Below are 21,439 nucleotides of genomic sequence, written 5' to 3' on the forward strand. Positions count from 1 at the left end.
CATTTTTTTAGTTGTTCCTATTTCCTCCTCTTTTGTACTTGTTTGCATGCATTTTTAAGATGTTGAGAGAGAGAGAGAAAACAAGGGCCCGTCTCTTGAAGTGAATGTTCTGGTAAACGCCTTTGAAAATGTAAGAGTTCTTCATTATTTATTATAAAAATATAAAGGAAACAAAACAAACATCCGTTAGTAGCATGGTTTACGACACTGTCGCAAATCGTGCTGTATTACGGCATTACTCCATGGCAACGAGTTCGAGTACAGAGTTTTGTTTACACTCTTGGGTAAGTTATTTATCTTCACAGTTAAAGTGTTAAAGCTGTGTTTGCCTGATCGTGTAGTTTAATTATCTAATATACTCGCCACCAGCAGAGTAACACTTCAATGGGGGACGTTAACATAGCACTTTTGCTAACGTTAGCTTAACTGTTAGCGAACTAGCTCCAACGTACAAGTGCAGTCAAAACAAACAGCCGTTAAGAAATTGGTTAACGTTAACTCAGAAGTGCTAACGTTATTATTAACTTCATGTGGTGTCCGTCAGGGAGCTAACAGCTACGGGCAGCTGGGACAGGGACATGTGGAGGACCTGCCAGAGCCCCGGCTGTCTGACACCTCTGCTCTACAAGACAAGGCTGTCCGGGCTCTCAGCGGCGGCGGCGGTCACTCCGTGGTCATCACAGGTAGATTACTGTCCGCTTCTAAACTGTGCTTTTCTTTACACGCCTGATAACATGTGTCGTGTCCAGCAATATGGACCAAGAGAACCAAGTCGGAACAAAGATCATGTGGCGCCCCCCTCCGGGCCAAATAAGTGAATTCATTGGTTATACATAGACTGGATGATCATTTACAGTATGTAGCCTACATGAAGCTATATACAGCATGTAGGATTTATATTGACAATGACTGATGGTATGCACATAAACAAATGGTACATGTTATTGTTGATGGTGATGGCTTTATTTAGTTAGGATAATTTGTTTATTCTGGCCAACAAATTTAGCCAATTCCACATGAGATTATAAAACACTGCCATAGTCCAACATTACAAATATAAAGCAAGACACAAACATATACTACTATACTAATACTATACATATACTAATTAATTGTGCAGCAAATAACAGAAGAAAGAAGGAAACTGTTTTTACTAGTTTTTATTGTGTTTTTTTCCTCACCTTTTAAAAGTTGGTTTATTTTATTTTATTTAGACGTCACTGTAGCATTAGAATTGTAACATACATTTATTCTCAATGACCAGATGCACTGTGTTTAGTGTTTGAATTTACAACACCAGTCCACAGGAGGCTTTAAAAAAAACCTAAACAGAAACATGCACAAAGATACAGGTGTGTCTACAGGGGTATTAGGTATGAGAGCAATCTTGTTTCTCTTTTGGACATGATTAAATACTTTTATTAGAAACATTACAATTGTGTTGCTTATTCAATTCAGTTGGTAGACCGTTGCATAGTTTTGCTCCTTTAACAGAGAAGACTACCTGCCCAAAATATGTATTGTGTAAGGCATTAAGACAGTTACTGTTAATTGAGGCCGGTGTGTTGTGATGTGCTGGTGTCTTGTAACAAATTCATTCTTGTAATTAGGGGAATTGTAATTATATGCAACATGCACATCACGTGTAGGTGCAAGAGTACTGGAAAAAACCCCAACAATAATTCAATCCATTGTGTCTGTTTAATACATTTATGGTTTTGAGTCAAGGTGCAGTTGCTTCTCTTTTTATCAGTTTTTCCTCATCTAGTAACTGTCTGATCTAAATGTTTTCTACATGAATAGCCAACTCGGTTGACTGGCTCCCAAATGTTTGTGGTGTATTTTGTGTTGGACAGAGAACGGAGAGGTGTTTGTGTGCGGACAGAATCACAGAGGCCAGCTGGGACTTGGCCACAATGCAGACATCACAGCTCTTCAACTCTGTCCCAGCCTGACTCAGAGGGTCACAAAAGTAGCCTGTGGTTGGGATTTTACTCTTTTTCTCACGGGTGAGAAACATTTTACACCAGGATGCTGTGCTCTGTTTTACATGTGCACTATGTTCAGAAGGGTGTGATAGTTTCATGAGCGACGATTAACCATTTATCCCAGGAGGTCCTCCTAGGCAGGGATAAAGGATAGGATAGGAGGACATTTTATTTATCCTTCGGGAAAAATCTGGATTTCACAACAGCCAAAAAGGAGGACAGGACCCTATATATTTTATGTATATAGGGTTATATTGTCTGTGCAACATACTCTGCCACCATACAACTGTGTTTAGTTGTCTGATGACACACAAACACGTGACATGAATGCAGCATTAGACTCACATTCCATGTGATCAGGGTTATCTTAAAACTTGAGGGAGTTTCCCAGAAGACGCACAATACGATGTTAGAAATAGTTATGACTCATCCAAATGTTGAATATTTCAGTGTGTTATATTTATTTTCTTTTTATGTAAAACTGACAGATTGTGGTCGAGTACTAGCATGTGGCTCCAATGCTTTTGGACAATTAGGTGTTGGACAAACAGTCACGCACTCTGCAGATCTACTGGTTGTTGAGGTGAGCACATGAATGTGAATACGATAAAACCACTCTAATGTTTGCCATACCTTTTTTTTTTTTGATTTGATCAATCCTGAGTGATCTGAACTGCTACAAACCAACTTCACCCCATGATCAGTTTGATCAGTTTCTTTTAAGCAGATGTCACTGTGCTGTTTGTTCTCAGAGTCTGAAGGAGGCGGTGGTGAGTGTAGCAGCAGGACTCAGACATACACTAGCTGTTACTGGTAAGTTTGCGGCAAAAACTTCATCAGTGTGTTTTCATTTAGCAGTTAATCCACAGATCCTAATTCTGTGTTCTGCCCTCAGACTCCGGCTGTGTATATCAGTGGGGGACTGGCCTTTTCACTCACGCTAAGAGAGCACTCAGTCCACGGCCTGTCCCAGCACACCTCAGCTCTGCGGTGCCCTCTCTTGTTCCAGGTAAGTGAGATTCTGTACTGTATAGAAATACATACAGGAAAGAAAGTTCCATGATTTACAGGGCCAGAAATGATTGATGATTGATGAATGTGATCAGATACTTGTGCCTATGTTGCAGGTCTGGATCAGAAGACCTCACACATGGTAACGGCTGGCTTAGCGCACTGTGTGTGCCTTACAGGTAGGACATTGGCATATATGATGATCTTTATGCTGTGTTCATTTCACATTTAGTTTATTGAGCGTGCGAGCCTCTGACAAAAAACATTCATATCAGCCTTGAAATTGCAAAAACAAGACACTTTGGAAATGTTTGTAGGCTTGATTTTTTGCATTGTGATTTTGGATGTAGGCATCGCATCAAGATATTTGCACCAAAACAGTGAAGGAAATGGCACCTTCTATCTAAAAGTTCAAGTGTTGTTTTAAAAGGGGTTCTCTGCACATCTTCCAGCAGTACGCAGTTAAATCAGGTTCTTCTCAGGCCGAGGATAACAAACTTCCAAGGGAAAACAGTTTTTATTGATGCTTTGATGATATGCTGTATCATTTCACATGGACACAAGCAAAGACTATAATTTAAAAGCAGCTATTTAAAGCATTTTGCGCTGCTCTTTCTCAGAGGGAGCATTTAGAGTTTAAGGTTCTACTAGTGAGCTCTCTTCCACGTCATGGTCTTACATCATGTCTGCCCTCCCTTTCGTCCTGTAATTAGTTGACCAGCAACACTCAATTACTGCTCTGCCTTTCTGATGCTGCCTCTGCTGAATGAAGAATTATGTCGCTCCCATCAGTGTGTGCAGGAGACGGTGATTTGTTTCTGTGGGGAAGCAACAAGCATGGCCAGCTGACCACCACAGAGTCCTTCTTGTCGTCTCCCTGTCTTGTGAAACGCTCACTGCTGGGGGGAGAGAAAGTTATCCATGTGTGGAGCGGCTGGACGCACATCGTTGCCCAAACAGGTGAACCATAATAACACAGATTATGTCTGTGACGCTCACCAGCTTTAACAGGATTTAAAGGACAGTTGCCATATCTGAAGATCATCATTAATTTCAGAGAGTGGAAGAGTGTTCACCTGGGGCAGAGGAGATTATGGACAGCTGGGCCGACAAGCATCAACCAGTCAGAACCCAGAGCAGCAATCGACTGGTCCTTCAGCAGAAGGTAGAAACAAGGAGGCATGTGTCCCTGCAGAGGTTAAAGTCCTCAGTGGAGCAACACAGGTAAGACTGTACAGTGGTGTAATGTAACTAAGTACATTTACTCAAGTACTAACCCTTAAGTACAATTCTAAGGCATTCAGTACTTTACTTGTTACTTGCTACAATATTAAAATGCTGCTTGCATGTTAATGCATCAATAATAATAATAATCCAATAGTATAAATATACAAATGTAACACAGAGTATAAGTAGGCCTACTTTTAAATTCAGGACTTTTACTTGTATTGAGTATTTATAGATTGTGCTGTTGTACTTCTTCCCCCTCTGCAATGTTTATACATGTAATGCGTTTTACATTAAGTGTTATTAATATTAATGATATATATGATATATATTGATTTTTATTGTTGTGGCCATCGATCTTGAGTTTTAGCAGGAAATGTCTTGTCAGTCCAGCAGGGGGCAGCAGACAACCACAGACAAAGCTGAGGGTTGTTTTGTGTGAGGGGAAACACAGTTTGACTGAATGTGAGCCAAGCCCACTAAGAGTAGCTTCTTAATGAGTTGCATCACTACATGTATCGTGCAGAGCGCACACCTACTGCCAGAGGACCACTTATATTCAGTGAAGGCAGAGATTTCTTCTCCCACGAGGGCAATTATGCGAGCGCATCGTGGGATTGCTTCACTAGTTAAACTGGAAGTCTAAATGGCAGCTATATTGTAGGAGATTGTTACCAATAAAGTGTATGTCAGGGACGGCCAGGGGCAGTCGATGTCAAGGCGTAGTCACTTTGAGTGTAAAGCTAAAGGCGAGATGGATTAGCTGCTGGGGTTATGAATCTCTCAGCCCACTCTACAATGTTGTAGGGTGTCCATAAACACCAACAGAGTCAATATTTATTCAACTGTCACATATTTATGAAGTTTATGAACTATACTGGAGTAACACATTATAACCTGTCACTGGTTCAGGACTCAATGTGTGCGTTTCCCTTCATGGCTTGCTGCAGCTGTATGCTCTATCAAAAAACATCGCTTTATCAAAGCAGTTCAAGTAAGAATATATACATAATTCAATGACTATTATTGCTAGTAAGTACGCTGTAGAAATCTAAACTGGAGTCTTGAGAGCTCTGTCTCAGGGGTTTACTCTTGTTTTTGGTTTTGTAGATTTCAGGATAATAATTTAAACGTGTCCCCTTAAGACTGCCATCAAGATGGTAGCATTATCACCTCCAGTGGGATTTAGCTTTCATGAATGAGCTGGCTTTTCTGCACTGCTCTCTGACGATGCACTACGGCGTCAGGGCTTTTATATCGAGCGGCTAATGTATACAGAAATACATTTGGTGCACTCATGTTGTATGGAGTTTTGAATAAAAGTTGCATGACTACATCTTTACACGTCGAAATTTATTTTCGGTTACAAAGTATCTCAGTATCCATGGAGGCAAAATAAATTGTGGATATAACAGTTTTCAAATTGTCTGTCTGCATTCAACACACATTTTAAACACTTCAAATCTTTTTCTCTACAGATTTCATGCGGATCTGAACATAACCTTGCCATTGTAGGTGAGTAGTGAGGAGCGTATTCTCCCAAAAATATCCGTACATTTTCTTGTCTTTTCTTCTTATTGCATGTCATTTTCAAAAACTGCTTCATTTGCCTGTATCAAAACCTGTAATGTTGCTAGAAAATAAATAAGCATAAACATCACACATGATACACAACTGCACTGGAAAGAAGCATGAAAGAAGAGCCGTCTCTGAGAAAATAAGCAAAACTAGTTTACAGTATTGAGTTTCAGGAAGTGCAAGTCCCTGAAACAAGAGGCTCCACTTTTGTCCTGACATGACTCTGGCTCTTACTAAATAAAATAACAGGGAATACACATTGCATCAAAGGCTGAGTAAGGGAACTGTCTACTTTACAGTTAAACATGGATCTGAAATATTAATCCTTCTGGTAAAGCTGAAGAGGGTTTCTCAGTTTAGCTCATTGCTCGGTGGCCTTTGCACCAGGAAGTAATTACCGCATGGATAGATGGGTATCTTTGACTGAGGCAATTAACCCAACAGGCCTGCTAAAGTGCTGAATTAATCACACACATTTACAGGCATGTTTTTTCAGTCTCCCTTTTTCCACATAAGAACAGAGCATACACATGGAAGCTGCACACATCCCTTAAATAATACTAAACATCACATATTCCAGTTACAAAGAGATTTAATGTATAATTTGTTCTTTACAGGCTCGCCAAAAGTCTCCTGCTTTCCCATAGTCAACGACTAGCACCAGAAAACATTTTGGAAGTAAAGTCTTTTGGCATTAAATTTTGAACACTGACACACTTTATTTTACATCAGCATGAATATAAATGATGCTGACGAACACTAAAAACTCAACCACTGGGTTCTATTAAAGAGGAAACGCTTGACTTTGCTGGTGTTTCTGCCAGCAAATGCCCACTTTTAGTTTTGAAAAGTTAACTGGAAATGGTTATGAGAGAGTCCATCATAATGTCAGTTCTCACAAAGCGCCGCTCTGTGCTTTCAGAAGTTCAGTGATGTGATGAGTACGCAGAACCAGTAAATGGAGAGCTCATGTGAGACCTCCTGCACCTCGCTCCTGCGCCATTCGCTCCTCTTTTCCTCCTCCTGTCTGGAGCGCGGTGGCAGGAGCAATGAAATAGCAAAACGGGAATTGGAAGCAGAGACCTGAGTGCTGCTATTTCGGGTGCTGAAGTAGGTCAGGCGGAAAGGAACGGAGAGCATTGCATGCTGCTCATGATATCTGTTGCCTGCTCGGCACTTGCCCATTTGCACCTGGGCAAGTGCTCCTCATGTATGGAATTCATCATCGTGGTCAGACGTGGGAGATAGGCCAAAGATGCTGTGGGCACAGCTCATCCAATCTGAGGAAAGATTTGTGTTAATGTGAACATTTTGAACTTGACAGGAATGTTATATCAGATCCGGTTTAAACTTATTTGTGTAGTGTGATGTAAGTCCTGCAGATTGCGTCACGGTGGTATTTGATTTTAAACTGTCGAATGTAAAACCAAATGACAGGATTTGTTTACAAGGAAAAGGCTTTTGGCTCGAGTGTCTTGTTTTTAATCCTTTTGTTGTGCAGAGTATTGTGCAGGCACTTGGTTGCCATGGAAACACTGATGTGCTGTACTCCAGTCAGTGAGTCCATGAATTTAGCACGGCACCAACACAAGTCTTCTCCCCAGTGAACAAAACATGTCAACACATTTTGCTCACTAAGAAACGAGCGCGAACAACCTTAATCAAAGATGGAGAAACATGCAGTCCAGTTATAAATACATGCAGCGTCTTAATGATAGAGCAACATGTGTGTTTCTTATGCATAAGCCATATCTGGCAGAATGTCACACTGATATGACTTGCTGGCACGATATCTCGGTCTTTTAACTGGCGGGAAAACAAAGCATGCGTCACTTGGCGAATCCAAATCTTTTCAGAGACGACGCTGAAAACGCAGAAAGACAAAGAAACTCCTCGATGAAAGAAATGAAAAGAAGCCATGAAAGACACACAACTGCAGGACGGGGAAAGCTTGATGATGTGTTACCCTTGAGAAAGCAAGCTCGCTTCTGTTGCCATGGCAATGGAGCCTATTAGGTAACTGTGTTGCCATGGCACGTGTCTTGTCGGTGATGCAGACCTGACCACACCCACCAACAAGCTCACCAGCTGTGAAGAACAGGGAGGCTTTTTCGCTGGCTGAGTGTCAGTGTTGGGGAAAGACAGAAAGAAAGTGTGTGTGTGTGTGTGTGTGTGAGATCGCATGGCTTCTGCTTTTTTTTGCACGCAGCCTTTTGTTCCTCAGGCTGCTAATTTGAGGGTACAGTTCTGCCGCCCCCTCCCTCTCTCCTTCTGTCAGCTCCAATGACCCATGACCCCTCTCTCTCTTTTTCAGGGGGATGTCTCCTCTCCTGGGGCTGGAACGAACATGGGATGTGTGGAGACGGTTCACACAGGGACGTCGTTCAGCCACAGCTCATTTCTGGTCTCAGACCTCTTCTCATTGGCTGTGGAGCCGGACACTCTATGGCAGCGTGCACTGCGACGACTGACTCAAGACAAAACTCTGCAACGACTCCACCTCGGTAACATCGGAGCAGGAACATTTATTCAATGCCGTTGTGAATTAACATATTTCTGACTGATAAAGTGGGTTATTGGTGCTTTGCAAAGCCCACATATGAGCACTCTAAGTGCCTTTGAATGTACTGTAACTTTCCACCTCCTAATAGGCTACTTAAGCTCCTTGAAAAGATCAGGCTTCAAACTGCAGTCGTCATAAATACTGAGGTGTGGTTGGACACAGGCTGAGTTATGCTACATGTGGACAGAGCTCATAATTTCTCTGACCAGCCCATCACTTTGATGGACATGATCTGGGCCGATGGCTTTGCCTATGGCTTCTGGTCCACCTGCCGTGGTTGTCTTCCTGATGGAAGCAGTTATGGATCACGTGAGGGATGGGCTAGACTGGCGCTAAAGCTCCATCTTCCCATGTCAGCCGTTTTATTGCTGTGATCTTGAGTGTCAGAAGGCAGTCAATCTCTGCACTTCACACTGAAAATCTCTTGGTCCTCTCATGATTTAGCACTTACACATACAGTACAGTGTAAATATATATTATGTCCATCACTTATTTATCATCTTGGCAGTCTGTGTCATATTCTTTGATGTTCTGTTTTGTCTCATTTGCACCACTTTGATACTGTGTACTTTGTTAATCCCTCTTGGGAGATATTCGTCCGCTGCATTTGACCCAACCTATATATTTATGAGCTGTGGGCGGCCGCAGTGCAGCACCCGGCGACTAACTGCAGGTCTGAAGCCAGTGCTGTGGTCAAGGGAAATGGCAGGACTCAGAATGGCTCATTGATGCAATTTATGTAAACGTTTTTATTTTTATCCTCATGATTTATACAAATTAAACATGAAAAACATCTATCAGTGAAGTTATGCATTAATGTGCTTATACCTGGATTAGTTTGAAAAAAATAAATCAACACTTGTTGAAAAATTATCATATCTGTGGGTTTTTTATTTATCACTATTTATTGTACAAGCCTGAACTGTATTGATTAGAAAAGACACAAAAAATCCCTAAACAACAAAGCAATCAAAACGATCACTGAACACCTTTATTGAGATAACTAACCACAAAATGCACGGTGTTCAAAACACACACTCAAGTCTCACTAGACGGCACATTGGTTGCCTCTCGGTTGCGTTATTGATTCAGTTTGACAACAGCTGCTGTTATTGTTTTTATTCGGTGTCGTACAATGATCAGCACACTGTCCTCCCATTTGTGCTCAGCTCTATTGGCAGATTCAGATCTGCTGTACCCGACCGCACACAGATCAGTCGGATTGTTGGCAGTGTGTTTGCAGTTGTTTGGTAAAAAGTTGGTCCCTTCTTCACTAACTTTTACACACAAACTTTGTGGCTCTCCTTTCTGTTGTTAATTAGGAAAGCGCATTGCTTGCCTTTAGAAGCTGATGCGTATGGGGGTTACTTGTTGTGTCGTGCTTTTTAAGTGCTGAACTGATGCTTGTTTTCAATGGCTGGTGACTGAATGCTAATGTCAAATAAGATGTACATTAATTCATCATGTTGGTTAAGCTATATTCCTGAATGGTAAGAATTATTTGCATAACAGGCACTTGTCCAGTATGTGTGTAATGCTATGGCATTGGTTAGTATTGCATGCTAATATGTCAATGTGCATGTGTGCACATACACATAAGATGTCTTTGTTAATCAAAGTGTAGTTATATGTGAAAATATATCAACATTTAATGAATGTTCAATATATATTAATCCTTTCTGAATAACCCTATATAAGATCTGATGAAGCAAGAAAGTATTTACCAATCGTTAACAGTACACCTTTAATGCCTCATCAATACAAGGTAAGAGTGGTGATTTTTAAAGTATGACTTTTTTTGTGAACGTTATCTCTTTGATGCCTGAAAACATATCAAATAAAGGTTTACTGGTGCAAAACAGTGCAAAAGTCTACAAAGATGTGATGATGACAGTGCAAAGTTAACGATTTGTTTTCAACTGTTTCGTCTGGCAGACATGACAAGTGGGGTTTTTTTTGCTGGGTGATTAAAATCGGAGCAACATTTTTTTTTTCTTTCAACAGAAGAAGCACACAGATATTAGATGATCGCTCAAAAACATTGGTACACACAGCTTCAGCACACAAAAAAAGCGTATTTACAGCACTGGCACAAACCAAAAATAGGCACACAAATTACAACACAGTAGCCAGTGACAGATACTGAGCTACGTAAGGCTTGACAACAAAACTTCCTCAGTGCTACATCTATGCTGAGTTTGTGATGCACAGGTTGTCACTGTCACACCCAATTAAAAAGACTAAGTAATACACACAACAATGCTACAGCACTATCAGGTGGGTGATGGGCCTTTATGGGTCATACACATAGTGGTTGGGACACCATGGTTCATAACACAAACTGACTCTGTTGGTTGTCTGCTCCGGTGCTGTCGCTGGGTCTCTATAAACATATAAAAAAACAATAACACAAATAAATTATTACACAAATTATGTATAATGGTGAAAATGATGGTGATGATGGACACCTCTGCGAGAGGTGAGACATGACACGAGCTTTAAAAGTAAAGAAAATGTGCTCCGTTAGTTCCTCATGGTAAACGACAGGTTTACCATGTTTTTCCCATGCTTAGCCAGAGCACGATGTACTGTCTGTGTGCAGAGGTTAGACTCTGAGTCGGTTAATAAACATGCCCAGTCATGCTGCATTTTACACGTTGATGTACAGTAGTTCGGTCATTGTCATGCGTTTGTATACTTTGCGTCATGCTCTCACAGTCAGCTAGTTTTTTATGCTCTCTTTGACCCGGACACAGGTAAACAGAGGGTCAAACGGCAGTTCAAAGCATTAGCTGTGAGCCAGTGGGAAAGAAAAGATTATGTACAGTATACATGTGCTGTTGAATAAAAACGGAGTCTAAACGCTAGTTGTGTATAAAATTTATTTCATGCAAGGACTTATATTTACATATTTTATTTGAATACTTTTCTGTTGCATAAATGGAAAATACATGCATTTACCTTTCCCCAAGTAGACCCATATCCCATGCTGTGTCGCATTGTACTTTCCCCCCCCCCCCCCCCCCCCACTTGAATTGCATGAGTATATAATTCACCTGCATCTCTTCACATCAAATCTTCACAAGGTTTTTTTTTTTCTTAAATATATAACGTCCATTATTTACCACAAGAGACATGACTCGAAATGTGAAACTCTGCTCTTTCAGAATAAAAACAAGACTTAGATGAGTTGCAGTACTTATGTCTTCTTCTAGAATTAAACATTTCTGATCTGTCAACATTAATTTGTTTTAAAGTGCCCTGAAATAATTGTGCATACTTATTGGGACAGTAACCCTATTGATGTTTTAAATCAATAGACATACATACTGCCGAAGTCATCGTGACATCTGGTAACTCGATATATTTTGGCTCTGTAGAGTTGCCTGGTCCCTTCTGATTAATAATTTGTGCTTATCATGCAAAGTAATTCTTGAGATGGGGATACAGTCAGTATTTTAAGTTGTTATGGTTTCTGCTGGGAGCTATGTATCCCCCTAAGGGTTAAATCCTAGTATGTGTTGGCTGGTGTAACAAACATAACCAATTTACTGTGATTAAAGGTACGAGAGTGGTGCAAAAGGTACAAGGCGCACCTTTATAAAATAAAGCTTTCGTTACACTGTTATGAGCATGGTATAAAGTGTATTGATGCTACACTGGCAGCACTTATGTATCATAATTTTAATTTACTACTCTCTATTACTTTGCCTCACCAGGTATAAAGGCACCATTGTTTAATAATTCATACCTTAATTTAGGCATCGCAGCAGTAATAGAAGTTACTGCAGAGAACGGATACTGTTTAAAAACTAATAACTACCTGTAAATATATTTGTATAAAAACTTTTTATGCTCATAACAGCATTAGTTGGCTTTATGACAGATTGTTCAAGTCAAATCATGCTATTTTAGTTGGAGGCCCCAATCAAATGAAAAGAAGAAAATAAATGAATTTGGGGAAAGGCAAAGAATGGCGGCTACATAAAACTCTCTGCTATGACTGAGTCTCTTGTAAAGCTGTCTCAAAATGCATAACAATTGACAAAGCTTTTAGAAGCTTTTGAAAGAAAAAACTTATTTTTTTCTTACAGGTTCTGCAATACAGTTAGCTTCTTGTTGAACATAATGTTTCATGCAGTACATGCAAATGAACAAAACCGCTTTAGTTCTGTTGACATTAAATGTATTCATCACTAGTATCATAGGACTTGTCATCATCTCTATATTGCGTTGGACAGCATTTTTTTTTTTTTAAATAGCCACTCAGATCACATTGAGCCTTGTCTGGATTGCATTTTCAGAATGATAACGTCTCTACTTTGCAACGTACAAAGCACTTAAGAGAAGTTCCCATAACAGCTGGCAATGGTACCTCTTGGATATGTTTCAGAGCCATGTATTGTTAATATCCAGCATATTTTAAGCAGGGGTTACATCTTATGAAAGTTTCTTTCACAAAATTGTAAAAAGCAGATGAGATAAAAAGTTATTCGCAGAAGAGTATGCGAGATCAAAAGCAACAGAGCAACAGGCAATGATGTAAACACAGGGAAAGAGTGGGGTTAGCCTGTGGTAGAAGTAAAACAGTGCTTTGTCTACAAGAGAGGTGACCCATGCAGAGTGGCATGTGCCGATGCTTTCTAGTCTAGGATATGATGACACACCCAAGGAGAACACTTGGGAAAGCTGAGTATTAGACACAGTTTAGGTACAGTTTTCCAGAAAAAGAATGAAATAAAAATGAAAAAAGCAAGAGTGAAGGCAAGTGTAAAAACAAAATTTAACAGGTAAGTTAAGGAGGAATGTTGCCTGGCCTTCCAATGGCATTGTGTCTGCTACTCAACCATGCTACATAATGGATGGGATGGGGGAATGTGAGTGCTGCATTAGACAAGGTGGGCTGCAGGGCAGGGCGGACACTGAGGACACTCCAGAGGCATCCCCGCTCATGCCAGACATGCTGTTAAGGCTCCAAGGCTTTTCATAACCTTTAGTTGAAAAACAGAGAACGTTCTGAGTACACTTCAGCACTGAATCCATGACAATGTTTTGGTTGTTCCTCACTGGTTATACTACCTGTTGCTTTCTTGTTTTTGTCTCCAAAGAAACAGGTCAACACAGACTTGAGACAGTTTAATATTCTCCATGCATTGTGTGCATCAGGAGTACAGCATGCACCGGGTGGTACTGGAATGGTTTGGAGTATAACACCATAAAAGACTCGAAAAGGTAGGCACCTCAGGCAGAGAATGTATTCTCAGCTACAGGTAGAATTTCATACTGTGCAACATTTACTGTTGATGAGCTGGCTGAACTCACAGACTAACAAGACTTTCAAGGAGGAATGTTTTGTAGTTTAAAACTAAATAAATAAAACACAAAGGGTGAAACCCTTGTATTAAAAATCAGTAATTAGAATTTGTTTTTTATAACATTAATAGAAACGTTTGACATTATCCATTTGTGTTGTGCTCCTTCACCATACTGATAGCACCCATCAGCAAGACACTTCATGCACCGTTATGGTCGAGAGCAATGTACTCATAAGTCAGGATCCTGCATGGTATTTATCATTAAAACACATGTACATACATGGTATACACACAGCACAGAAATACTGTCTTATAAGACAACACATTCTAGATCATATAAATCTCGAAAATATCTTTCTTACTTGTAAATAAATAGGGGTATTACATTATGCATGGTATCAAAAAATATAATATGTAGATGTGGACAGTTATCATTGACATTTGTGGAGATTGTGCTTGGCCTTAACAGATGTTATTGTGACTTTGAATATATACAATTCCCAAACGGTTAATAGAGGAGAAGCAGCTGCTGTGAAAGCGTGTAATTAGAGGTTTGTTGTTGTGTGTGTGTGTGTGTGTGTGTGTGTGTGTGTGTGTGTGTGTGTGTGTGTGTGTGTGTGTGTGTGTGTGTGTGTGTGTGTGCCTGTTAAAAACTGAGGTGTAACACTCAGCAAAGAGGGAAAAAAGAGCGTGTCCTGTCTACGGTCTACAGGGTGTCAGTGTCCTACAGGGGCCTGTGATTGGCTGTTACTGTACGTACCCCTCCTCACTCTGCCCCCTGTGTGGTTGGGGCGTTCAGCAGTGGTGACCAGGAAGCAGGGCCGCTCTCTCTCGCTGGGGCTGAAGATTTCTTCCGGAGATATGGCCTGGTCTATATGAGGGCAATCTTCGTTGGCCAGCGCTGCGTTAGCTGCCTCACCGTTCAGCTTAGAATCTTACGAGAAAACAATCAATTTAATAAATAAATAAAAATCTGGTTTCACATAGCAGCTATTTTTCAGAATCTAAGTGCCACATTTGTTTAAATATATCTTCCATTTTCATGTTCTACTATGCACACAGGGATTACCGCACACAATAATATTGTATGGCTAATGTCTAACATTGCAAAATAGGCCTGTGGCCTTGCCGGCGGTCTGCACTCTCCGTGTGCCCGTCTAGTTCTACATGATTTTGAGCACAAACTGTATCATAGGTCAATTTAGTTTTGCACTTACGCCACCAGAGGAATTCAAGAGGAAATCAAGTGACTGCTGCTTCTACTTACATGTTCTTGACATTACAAATACATGGTGATTACAGACTCTTAGTTAGTCTTAAGAGAGAGGAGGAGTGAATCACTGCATTAAGAAGTGCAAAATCAATATCAAGATTACTCACCTTCTGCCTCAATCTCTCTGTTCTCCTATCCAGTAGTAAAAAATGCTTTTCATCACATATTTTATTGATTGTTTTTGGTGGGAAACCCATTTTGTTTAATCTAATGCTTGAATCATCAGCTGATTGACGTGTGGGAACAGAAAAACAATGAAACAGCTGAGTGGTGATGTGGCTGCATCAGGAGGACACATCATCTGTGTTTCTTACCTTGAAACTTTATCTCGAAAACGTCGTCGTGGGGTATGGGGCTTGGTTGTTGGGAGCTCATGCTTGACTTACAGAAGTTGGGAGAACCTGGTTGGGGTGCACGAGGGATATGCCTATTCTTTTTCTTTGGTAGTTTCTGTTTTGCCATGGCCAGAGAGTAATACATTCCAAAGTTGTTGACAATCACAGGGACGGGCATGGCGATGGTCAGCACGCCTGCCAGGGCACACAGCGCTCCGACCAGCATACCGGAGGTCGTCTGAGGGTACATGTCTCCATAGCCGAGGGTCGTCATGGTCACCACAGCCCACCAGAATCCGATCGGGATGTTCTTGAAGTGTGTGTGCTCACTGGCTCGAGGGTCGTTGGGGTTAGCTCCAATCCGTTCAGCGTAGTAGATCATAGTAGCAAAGATGAGGACACCGAGGGCGAGGAAGATGATGAGGAGCAGGAACTCGTTGGTGCTGGCCCTCAACGTGTGGCCCAGCACCCGCAGTCCCACAAAGTGACGGGTCAGCTTGAAGATACGCAGGATCCGCACGAAGCGGACAACTCTCAGGAAACCCAACACATCTTTAGCTGCCTTGGATGAAAGTCCGCTGAGGCCGACCTCCAGGTAGAAGGGCAGGATGGCCACAAAGTCGATGATGTTCAGGGCGTTCCGAATGAAGTCACATTTATTTGGGCAGAAAGTTATTCGCATTAGAAATTCAAAAGTGAACCAAACCACACAAACGCCTTCGATGTAGGTGAGGTAGAGCGCAGTCTCAGTCTCCTGGTAGGTGTGCTCCACTGTGACGTTGTCCACCACCTCCACCTCAGTGCGGTTGATGATGGGGTTGAAGGCCTCGTGGGTCTCCAGACAGAAGGTGGTGATGGACACCAGAATAAAGAACAGCGAGGCCAGAGCCACCCACTGAGCAGGACATATGTAGAGGGTGCAGAAGAAGAAAAAGAGGGGAGAGAAGAGGGGAGGTGGAAGAAGGACAGAGGAGCAGAGTAATTCATGCAATGTAATCAAGCTCAACGCCTAGCAGCCATTCTTAGCCCGACACAATGCAATTCAATCTATTATCAGAGACAATGCCGTCTGACAGTGACAATGGCATTGAAAAACTCTCTCGCTCCTTCATTCCTCTCTCACTGCGCACTATGTGTCTTGATTCAGAAGTGTCATTGTAAAAGGGTCAATCAATGCACGCTGTTGCTCCTCTTCCCTCTGCTGTATCTCAAGGTCACAGCATGTTCAAGGGTATGTTACATTAGAATTACCAAGAGCCAGCAGCAGCACCAGGAGACGGGACATTAGCCCACATGACTTAAATTAGCTGGGGCTCTTCCCTTCAGCACCATCGCTGCAGTTGGTTTTCCCTATACAAAGTCATATTATCCAAATTATCAACTCTTGGGAATTGTGGTGAGCTGAGTGGCTTGCTGAGCTGTAGGGAGACTTGAATGAGAAATTTCACTTAATGGAAAACGTGTACTTTAGCCTTAATTATGTATTGATTGGATGATCACATTTCATCACATTTAGTCTCAGATAATGTATGATGTATGATGCATACTACATGAATGTAACAGAGACAGTATTCTCTCTTGGGTATTGATTACTACCCGTTCCTCACGTTATCCTGCTCCTCATACTTTACTGCTTTACAGTATGTGTGTGCTGTCGTTAGAATGAGAAGAAACTGCTATATGTTCAGTGGGAATCGGAGGTCAATAGATCGGAGTTGGTGGACAAAGATTCAGACAGGAGGGAAGCTACTTAATCATCCTATGAATTACAACAATTGGATGAATAGCTCATGCATGAAGATGTCTTCATAAGAGTAAGAGGCTCTGTAGTGCTGCTCCAACTAATGCACAGCCTTGTTAAGTAGCTGGGAGGAGTATTATCAGGAGGTTAGTTGTCTGGGCATGAGGACATCTTACGTATACTCCACTGAGCAACAGAAAGTCCACTCACAGTGTGTCACTAAGGCACGAGATGGAAAACAGGCCCTCATCATAATATCTCATCACTGACAATTCATCGCATTGTGCTGAGGAAATCACTGCAGCTGATGAATGTCTGCTTCCCATCCATGTTAGTATGAAGGTCCGGAGGGAGACTACAGCACGCTGACTGACTTCTGTTCTGTCAGCAGGGCTGTCCTCTCCGCTCAGGGAGACGACTCACGCTGAGCAAAGAGGACACACACCAGTTCAGATGAAGATGGAGACTCAGTTTACAATATGGCATGTGAATGGCTCTGCGGGGTTTTTTTTATTCTCTTTGAATTCAATACAAAATGTCCATCTTTTAAACATATAGAGTAGACAAAAGGAAAACTTTACATTTTAATGCAATCAGATACTAATGACTTAAAATGAACCGTTGTCAAGATAATGATGTTCAGATGTTGTTGGTACAGTGTGAGAGATTATGTGTCCGTTTTGGAGGCATTAGTACAGTGTATGTAGTGTATTGGATTGCATAATATTGTTGTTTTGTCCACCCCCTCTACAGTATGTACTGTACAAAATAGCAAGTACTAGAATATAATACAATCCAATTCTACCACAATTGAAAACAATTACCTCAAACAACAGCAACCCTTTCTTGATTTGCGTTAATTTGCAGATTTGTTTGTCGATGTCTTGTCTACTGTCTCTAAATGTTCATGGTGCATACTCCTCAATAAATATATAATAACTAAATCACCTCAAACAAGTTATTTACACACAGCTCATTTCCAATTGTGAGTTAATTTGGCCCTGCCAGCACATGGGCTTTAGAAAGTTGTGATTTTGAAATTTTGAAAATAATCCTAATTGACGGATGCCCTTGTTATTTTGACCAGCCTATGCACATCAATTAGCAAGAGGATTGGAAAATAAACATCCCCATCACTGCCAGCACGCTTCAGTGTGATAAAGCTTCTCGCTCAGCCCTCTGAACCTCCCACTCTTCAAACTGTTAAACAAACGCTGCATCTTATCAGACCGCCTCTTTCAGTAAATTATGTGTCTTTTGTCACGGTTTGGCGGTGTGGCCGGGAGGGTGACAGGCAAAGATGTGTTTGCTTCTTATTGGCTAATTCTTGCTGTTGATGGCAAACCACAGGCCTACAGTGATATGCGGTGACAAGGGTTTTCCAATGATCACTGATGTATCCACTGTGAATAGAGTCAGTAATTAACTCTGGAGCTCACTTCTAATTAATCTTTTTGACAGTCTTGGTGGAGCTCTGTCAATCTTCACTCTGCTTTGTCTTGCTCACTGCTTAATGTGGGACACGTCTGGGGAGTTTTCCGCTTTGGGAAATGTCCCTGCATGCAGAAGATGACATTTAAAAAAGTGTGTGTGTGTGTGTGTGTGTGTGTGTGTGTGTGTGTGTGTGTGTGGTGTGTGTGTGTGTGTGTGTGAGTTGGTTTTACTACTTTCACTAATGCTTGCTGTAAGAGTGAGAATATGTCAATACAGTTTACACTTGCTCGATGGGGCCCAGTAACTAAGTACACCTATCAGTGCTACAGCTGTTTAACCAGCGGGTAGCACTGTACGGGGCTGTGGTCTAAAGAATCGGAGGGTGTAAAGTAATTTCACTGTCACCATGAAGAGGCATTAAGCCCAGATGGAAAAGTGCCCAAAACAAACACCAACCCAATCTGGACGTCTGCCACTAAAATCCTGGTGGTGCCAAAGATCTGGTTTCCTAATGTATCTAACCTATTTAACCACAGAGCCAGCCTGCTCAGGGATTCTGGTGTCATGGAAACATCAATCCAAAAACTGGTGACAGCCACAATCACTATTTATCTCTTCTTGTGAATAAGAGGAGGGCAGGATTGATGATTTGCATGTAAATGATTTTGACAGATGAGGTCTTTGGTGGATTTTTCCGCCCCTCCTTCTCTGTACAGTCACTTCCCTGTAGTAGAGACCCCTGGGAGGGCAATGTCAAGGTCATCAAAAGCTACTTTAAACCTCCCATATATAGCCATCAATCGCTTTGTTTTACAATAAAGAGACAAAGGCAGACTCATTCACAACTCAAGCTGCAGCGAATAGTTGACTAATCTCGAATCTCTTAGTCGATTAATTGGTAAAGTAATTTTTAATGCTGAAATGGCAGAAAATGCTGTTTTCAGCCTCTTTAAATATAAATAGATTTATTGGTTTTCTGTTTTATATCATATTAATGTGAATGTCTTTGGGTTTCGAACTGACATTTAAAGACATCACCTTAGACTTTAAGAAACTGGGACAGACTTTTTTTTAATACTATTTTCTGACACTTTATAGACCTAACGATTAATTTCTAAAATAATCGGCAGATTATGCGATGATTAAAATGTGTGTTAGTTGCAGCCCTATTCACGAAACTAAATAACTAAATTCTTGTTAATGCAACTTTGACTGTTTCATACCAGCAATGAAACTTTCTAAGTGTTGTTATAGCTCAGAATGTGCTCATGATAACTCCTCATGAGGTTTCAGGTATTATGTTAAATAAGAAGAACAAAGCCAAGACAAACATCTTAGACTTGAAAGCAACTCACCCTTGCATATTTAGAAGAGTAAGGGTCCTCAAACAGAGCCCAAACATGTTTCTGCCACCGGCTCCACAGGCTTCCACTCCTGGCATCATGAGTGTCTCCCTGAGCCAGCCTCCTTGTCATTTCATCCACATCATCCTCGCCAGCATGCTCCATCTCTGGCTCCGCATCATCGTTCGCCAGGTCTAACAGGCCCCCCCCGCCGAAACTATCAAGGGCCTCTTCTGCCTCCCGGTGCTGGCGATAGGTCATCCAGCAGCATGGCTCCACGTCTGTCTCATCGATGCCCCAGAAGGCCAGCTCCTCCTCATAGAGGGGCCCGCAGACATCAGCCGGGCAGTGCAGTTTACCTGTCCTGTAGTAATTAAGGATATGTGCAAACACGCCAGGGTGGCGGTCGAAGAAAAATTCCTCGATCTTGGCATCATAGTCAAAGTGGTTGGGTGCATCAGGCTCGGCCAACCAAGACAAGCGAGTGCCAGGTAGGGTGCGCAGGGTGCTGCGGTATGTCTGATGTCTGATCCCACCCACGTTTATCACAATGCGATCCTTGTCGTCGCTCAGGCCCATTGCGTCCCTTAGGCATTTCTCCAATAAGTTCCCTTCATCGCAAAGGTAAGTCTCTAGGCGCTCCGTGCAACCATGCACAGCAGGGATTACACTGATGGAAACAGTTACTTAAAGGAGGCAACGCACAAAACAACCTGTCGTTTCACACCAACTATGAAAGAAATCGTGGCTGCTTGACACGCACCTGTCTACATTCACTCTAAACCCTGTGTTTTCTACAAGCACCTGTGATGCAACTGGAGGATCATAGACGCGTATAGCTGCCAGGCTCACTGGAGGGTATAAAATCGAAATCCAAAAATCATTGTAGCCAATGGCATTACATTAAGAATGGGCGTCACATAGTCTGTAAATCCAAGATGTCGAGATAAAAGCACAGACGCTGACTAATCCCCCCCCCCTGTCAGCAGAACAGATCCAGCTCATTAGACTCCCCAAGTTGCGGAAATTGATCAGATCAGTGCTGAGCAGGTTTATGACTTTCACAGCAAGGTGACTGCGGTGGTGCTGAGCGGACAGCGCCTGTCCGGCAGCTCCTGGTGGAGACTCGGCGCTGCTTTGCTTTCACTCCCTCCTCTGTTGCTGCCTACAGACTCACCTCCTTCACACCGACGCTCAGCCCGCTCCCTCTGCGTTTAACGACACACAGCAGCGCTTTGTCTCAGCACAGAGATGCTCAGGAACTTTCCATTTCCTTCGTGCATTGCTGCTGAAGAGAACACCCACTGTCTATTTGAAGGGAGGCAAATGGTTTCTGTGCTGCGTGGTTAAACAAAAATGAGAATCGGATATAAGAGGATGACCAGCCTCCTCAAAAAACGCCCAAACTGCCTGTTATTCACACAGTGCCCAGCTCTCCTCTCAGATCACATGGAGCATGCCCAGTGGACCCTGCATTTGTTAAAACACGCTGTCAAGTCCTCCAATTAAAGCTGTTGAAAGTGTCATCGCTGCCCAATTCTTAACGTCGTCGCTCGGAGGGATATGGTCGGTGGGCGGCTGTCACAGTCAGGAGGGACTCATCGTCTGCATGCACAGCTGGTTGGAGAAGG

At 42.0% G+C, this 21,439-nt stretch overlaps 2 protein-coding genes across 6 annotated transcripts; one reads left to right on the forward strand and one right to left on the reverse strand.

The window, feature by feature from the left end:
• Window positions 1-194: 194 nt before the first annotated feature.
• On the forward strand, window positions 195-10,229 carry sergef (secretion regulating guanine nucleotide exchange factor). 2 transcript variants are annotated; one of them, XM_029433829.1, is made up of 12 exons: window positions 195-284; window positions 545-683; window positions 1,857-2,009; window positions 2,477-2,571; window positions 2,741-2,801; window positions 2,884-2,997; window positions 3,116-3,178; window positions 3,801-3,959; window positions 4,057-4,223; window positions 5,705-5,741; window positions 8,119-8,344; window positions 8,418-10,229. In XM_029433829.1, exons 1-11 carry the CDS (start codon window positions 195-197, stop codon window positions 8,310-8,312), a joined length of 1,272 nt encoding a protein of 423 aa, XP_029289689.1. In that variant the 3' UTR covers window positions 8,313-8,344; window positions 8,418-10,229. The 2 variants fall into 2 exon arrangements, with proteins under 2 accessions (XP_029289689.1, XP_029289688.1); XM_029433828.1 differs by having other exon boundaries at window positions 8,119-10,229.
• kcnc1b (potassium voltage-gated channel, Shaw-related subfamily, member 1b) lies at window positions 6,953-21,055 on the reverse strand. 4 transcript variants are annotated; one of them, XM_029433819.1, is made up of 4 exons: window positions 19,821-21,051; window positions 15,270-16,185; window positions 14,443-14,616; window positions 6,953-7,084 (listed from the first exon to the last, which is right to left on the reverse strand). In XM_029433819.1, exons 1-4 carry the CDS (start codon window positions 20,385-20,387, stop codon window positions 7,011-7,013), a joined length of 1,731 nt encoding a protein of 576 aa, XP_029289679.1. In that variant the 5' UTR covers window positions 20,388-21,051; the 3' UTR covers window positions 6,953-7,010. The 4 variants fall into 4 exon arrangements, with proteins under 4 accessions (XP_029289679.1, XP_029289678.1, XP_029289677.1 ...); XM_029433818.1 differs by lacking the exon at window positions 6,953-7,084 and adding an exon at window positions 9,230-10,750 and having other exon boundaries at window positions 19,821-21,048; XM_029433817.1 differs by lacking the exon at window positions 6,953-7,084 and adding an exon at window positions 11,232-13,358 and having other exon boundaries at window positions 19,821-21,047.
• Window positions 21,056-21,439: the final 384 nt, after the last annotated feature.

Source organism: Cottoperca gobio, chromosome 6 (genome assembly GCF_900634415.1).
Source record: "Cottoperca gobio chromosome 6, fCotGob3.1, whole genome shotgun sequence".
Taxonomy (NCBI): domain Eukaryota; kingdom Metazoa; phylum Chordata; class Actinopteri; order Perciformes; family Bovichtidae; genus Cottoperca; species Cottoperca gobio.

Coding starts and splice junctions, on each gene's coding strand:
- sergef (XM_029433828.1), top strand. CDS start 195: ATGGTTTACGACACTGTCGCAAATCGTGCTGTATTACGGCATTACTCC. Junction 2,802..2,883: donor ACATACACTAGCTGTTACTG/GTAAGTTTGCGG, acceptor TTCTGCCCTCAG/ACTCCGGCTGTGTATATCAG. Junction 5,742..8,118: donor ACATAACCTTGCCATTGTAG/GTGAGTAGTGAG, acceptor TCTCTTTTTCAG/GGGGATGTCTCCTCTCCTGG.
- kcnc1b (XM_029433817.1), bottom strand. CDS start 20,387: ATGGGCCTGAGCGACGACAAGGATCGCATTGTGATAAACGTGGGTGGG. Junction 16,186..19,820: donor ACTCTTCTAAATATGCAAGG/GTGAGTTGCTTT, acceptor TGTCCTGCTCAG/TGGGTGGCTCTGGCCTCGCT. Junction 14,617..15,269: donor TTTCGAGATAAAGTTTCAAG/GTAAGAAACACA, acceptor TTTTCTCGTAAG/ATTCTAAGCTGAACGGTGAG.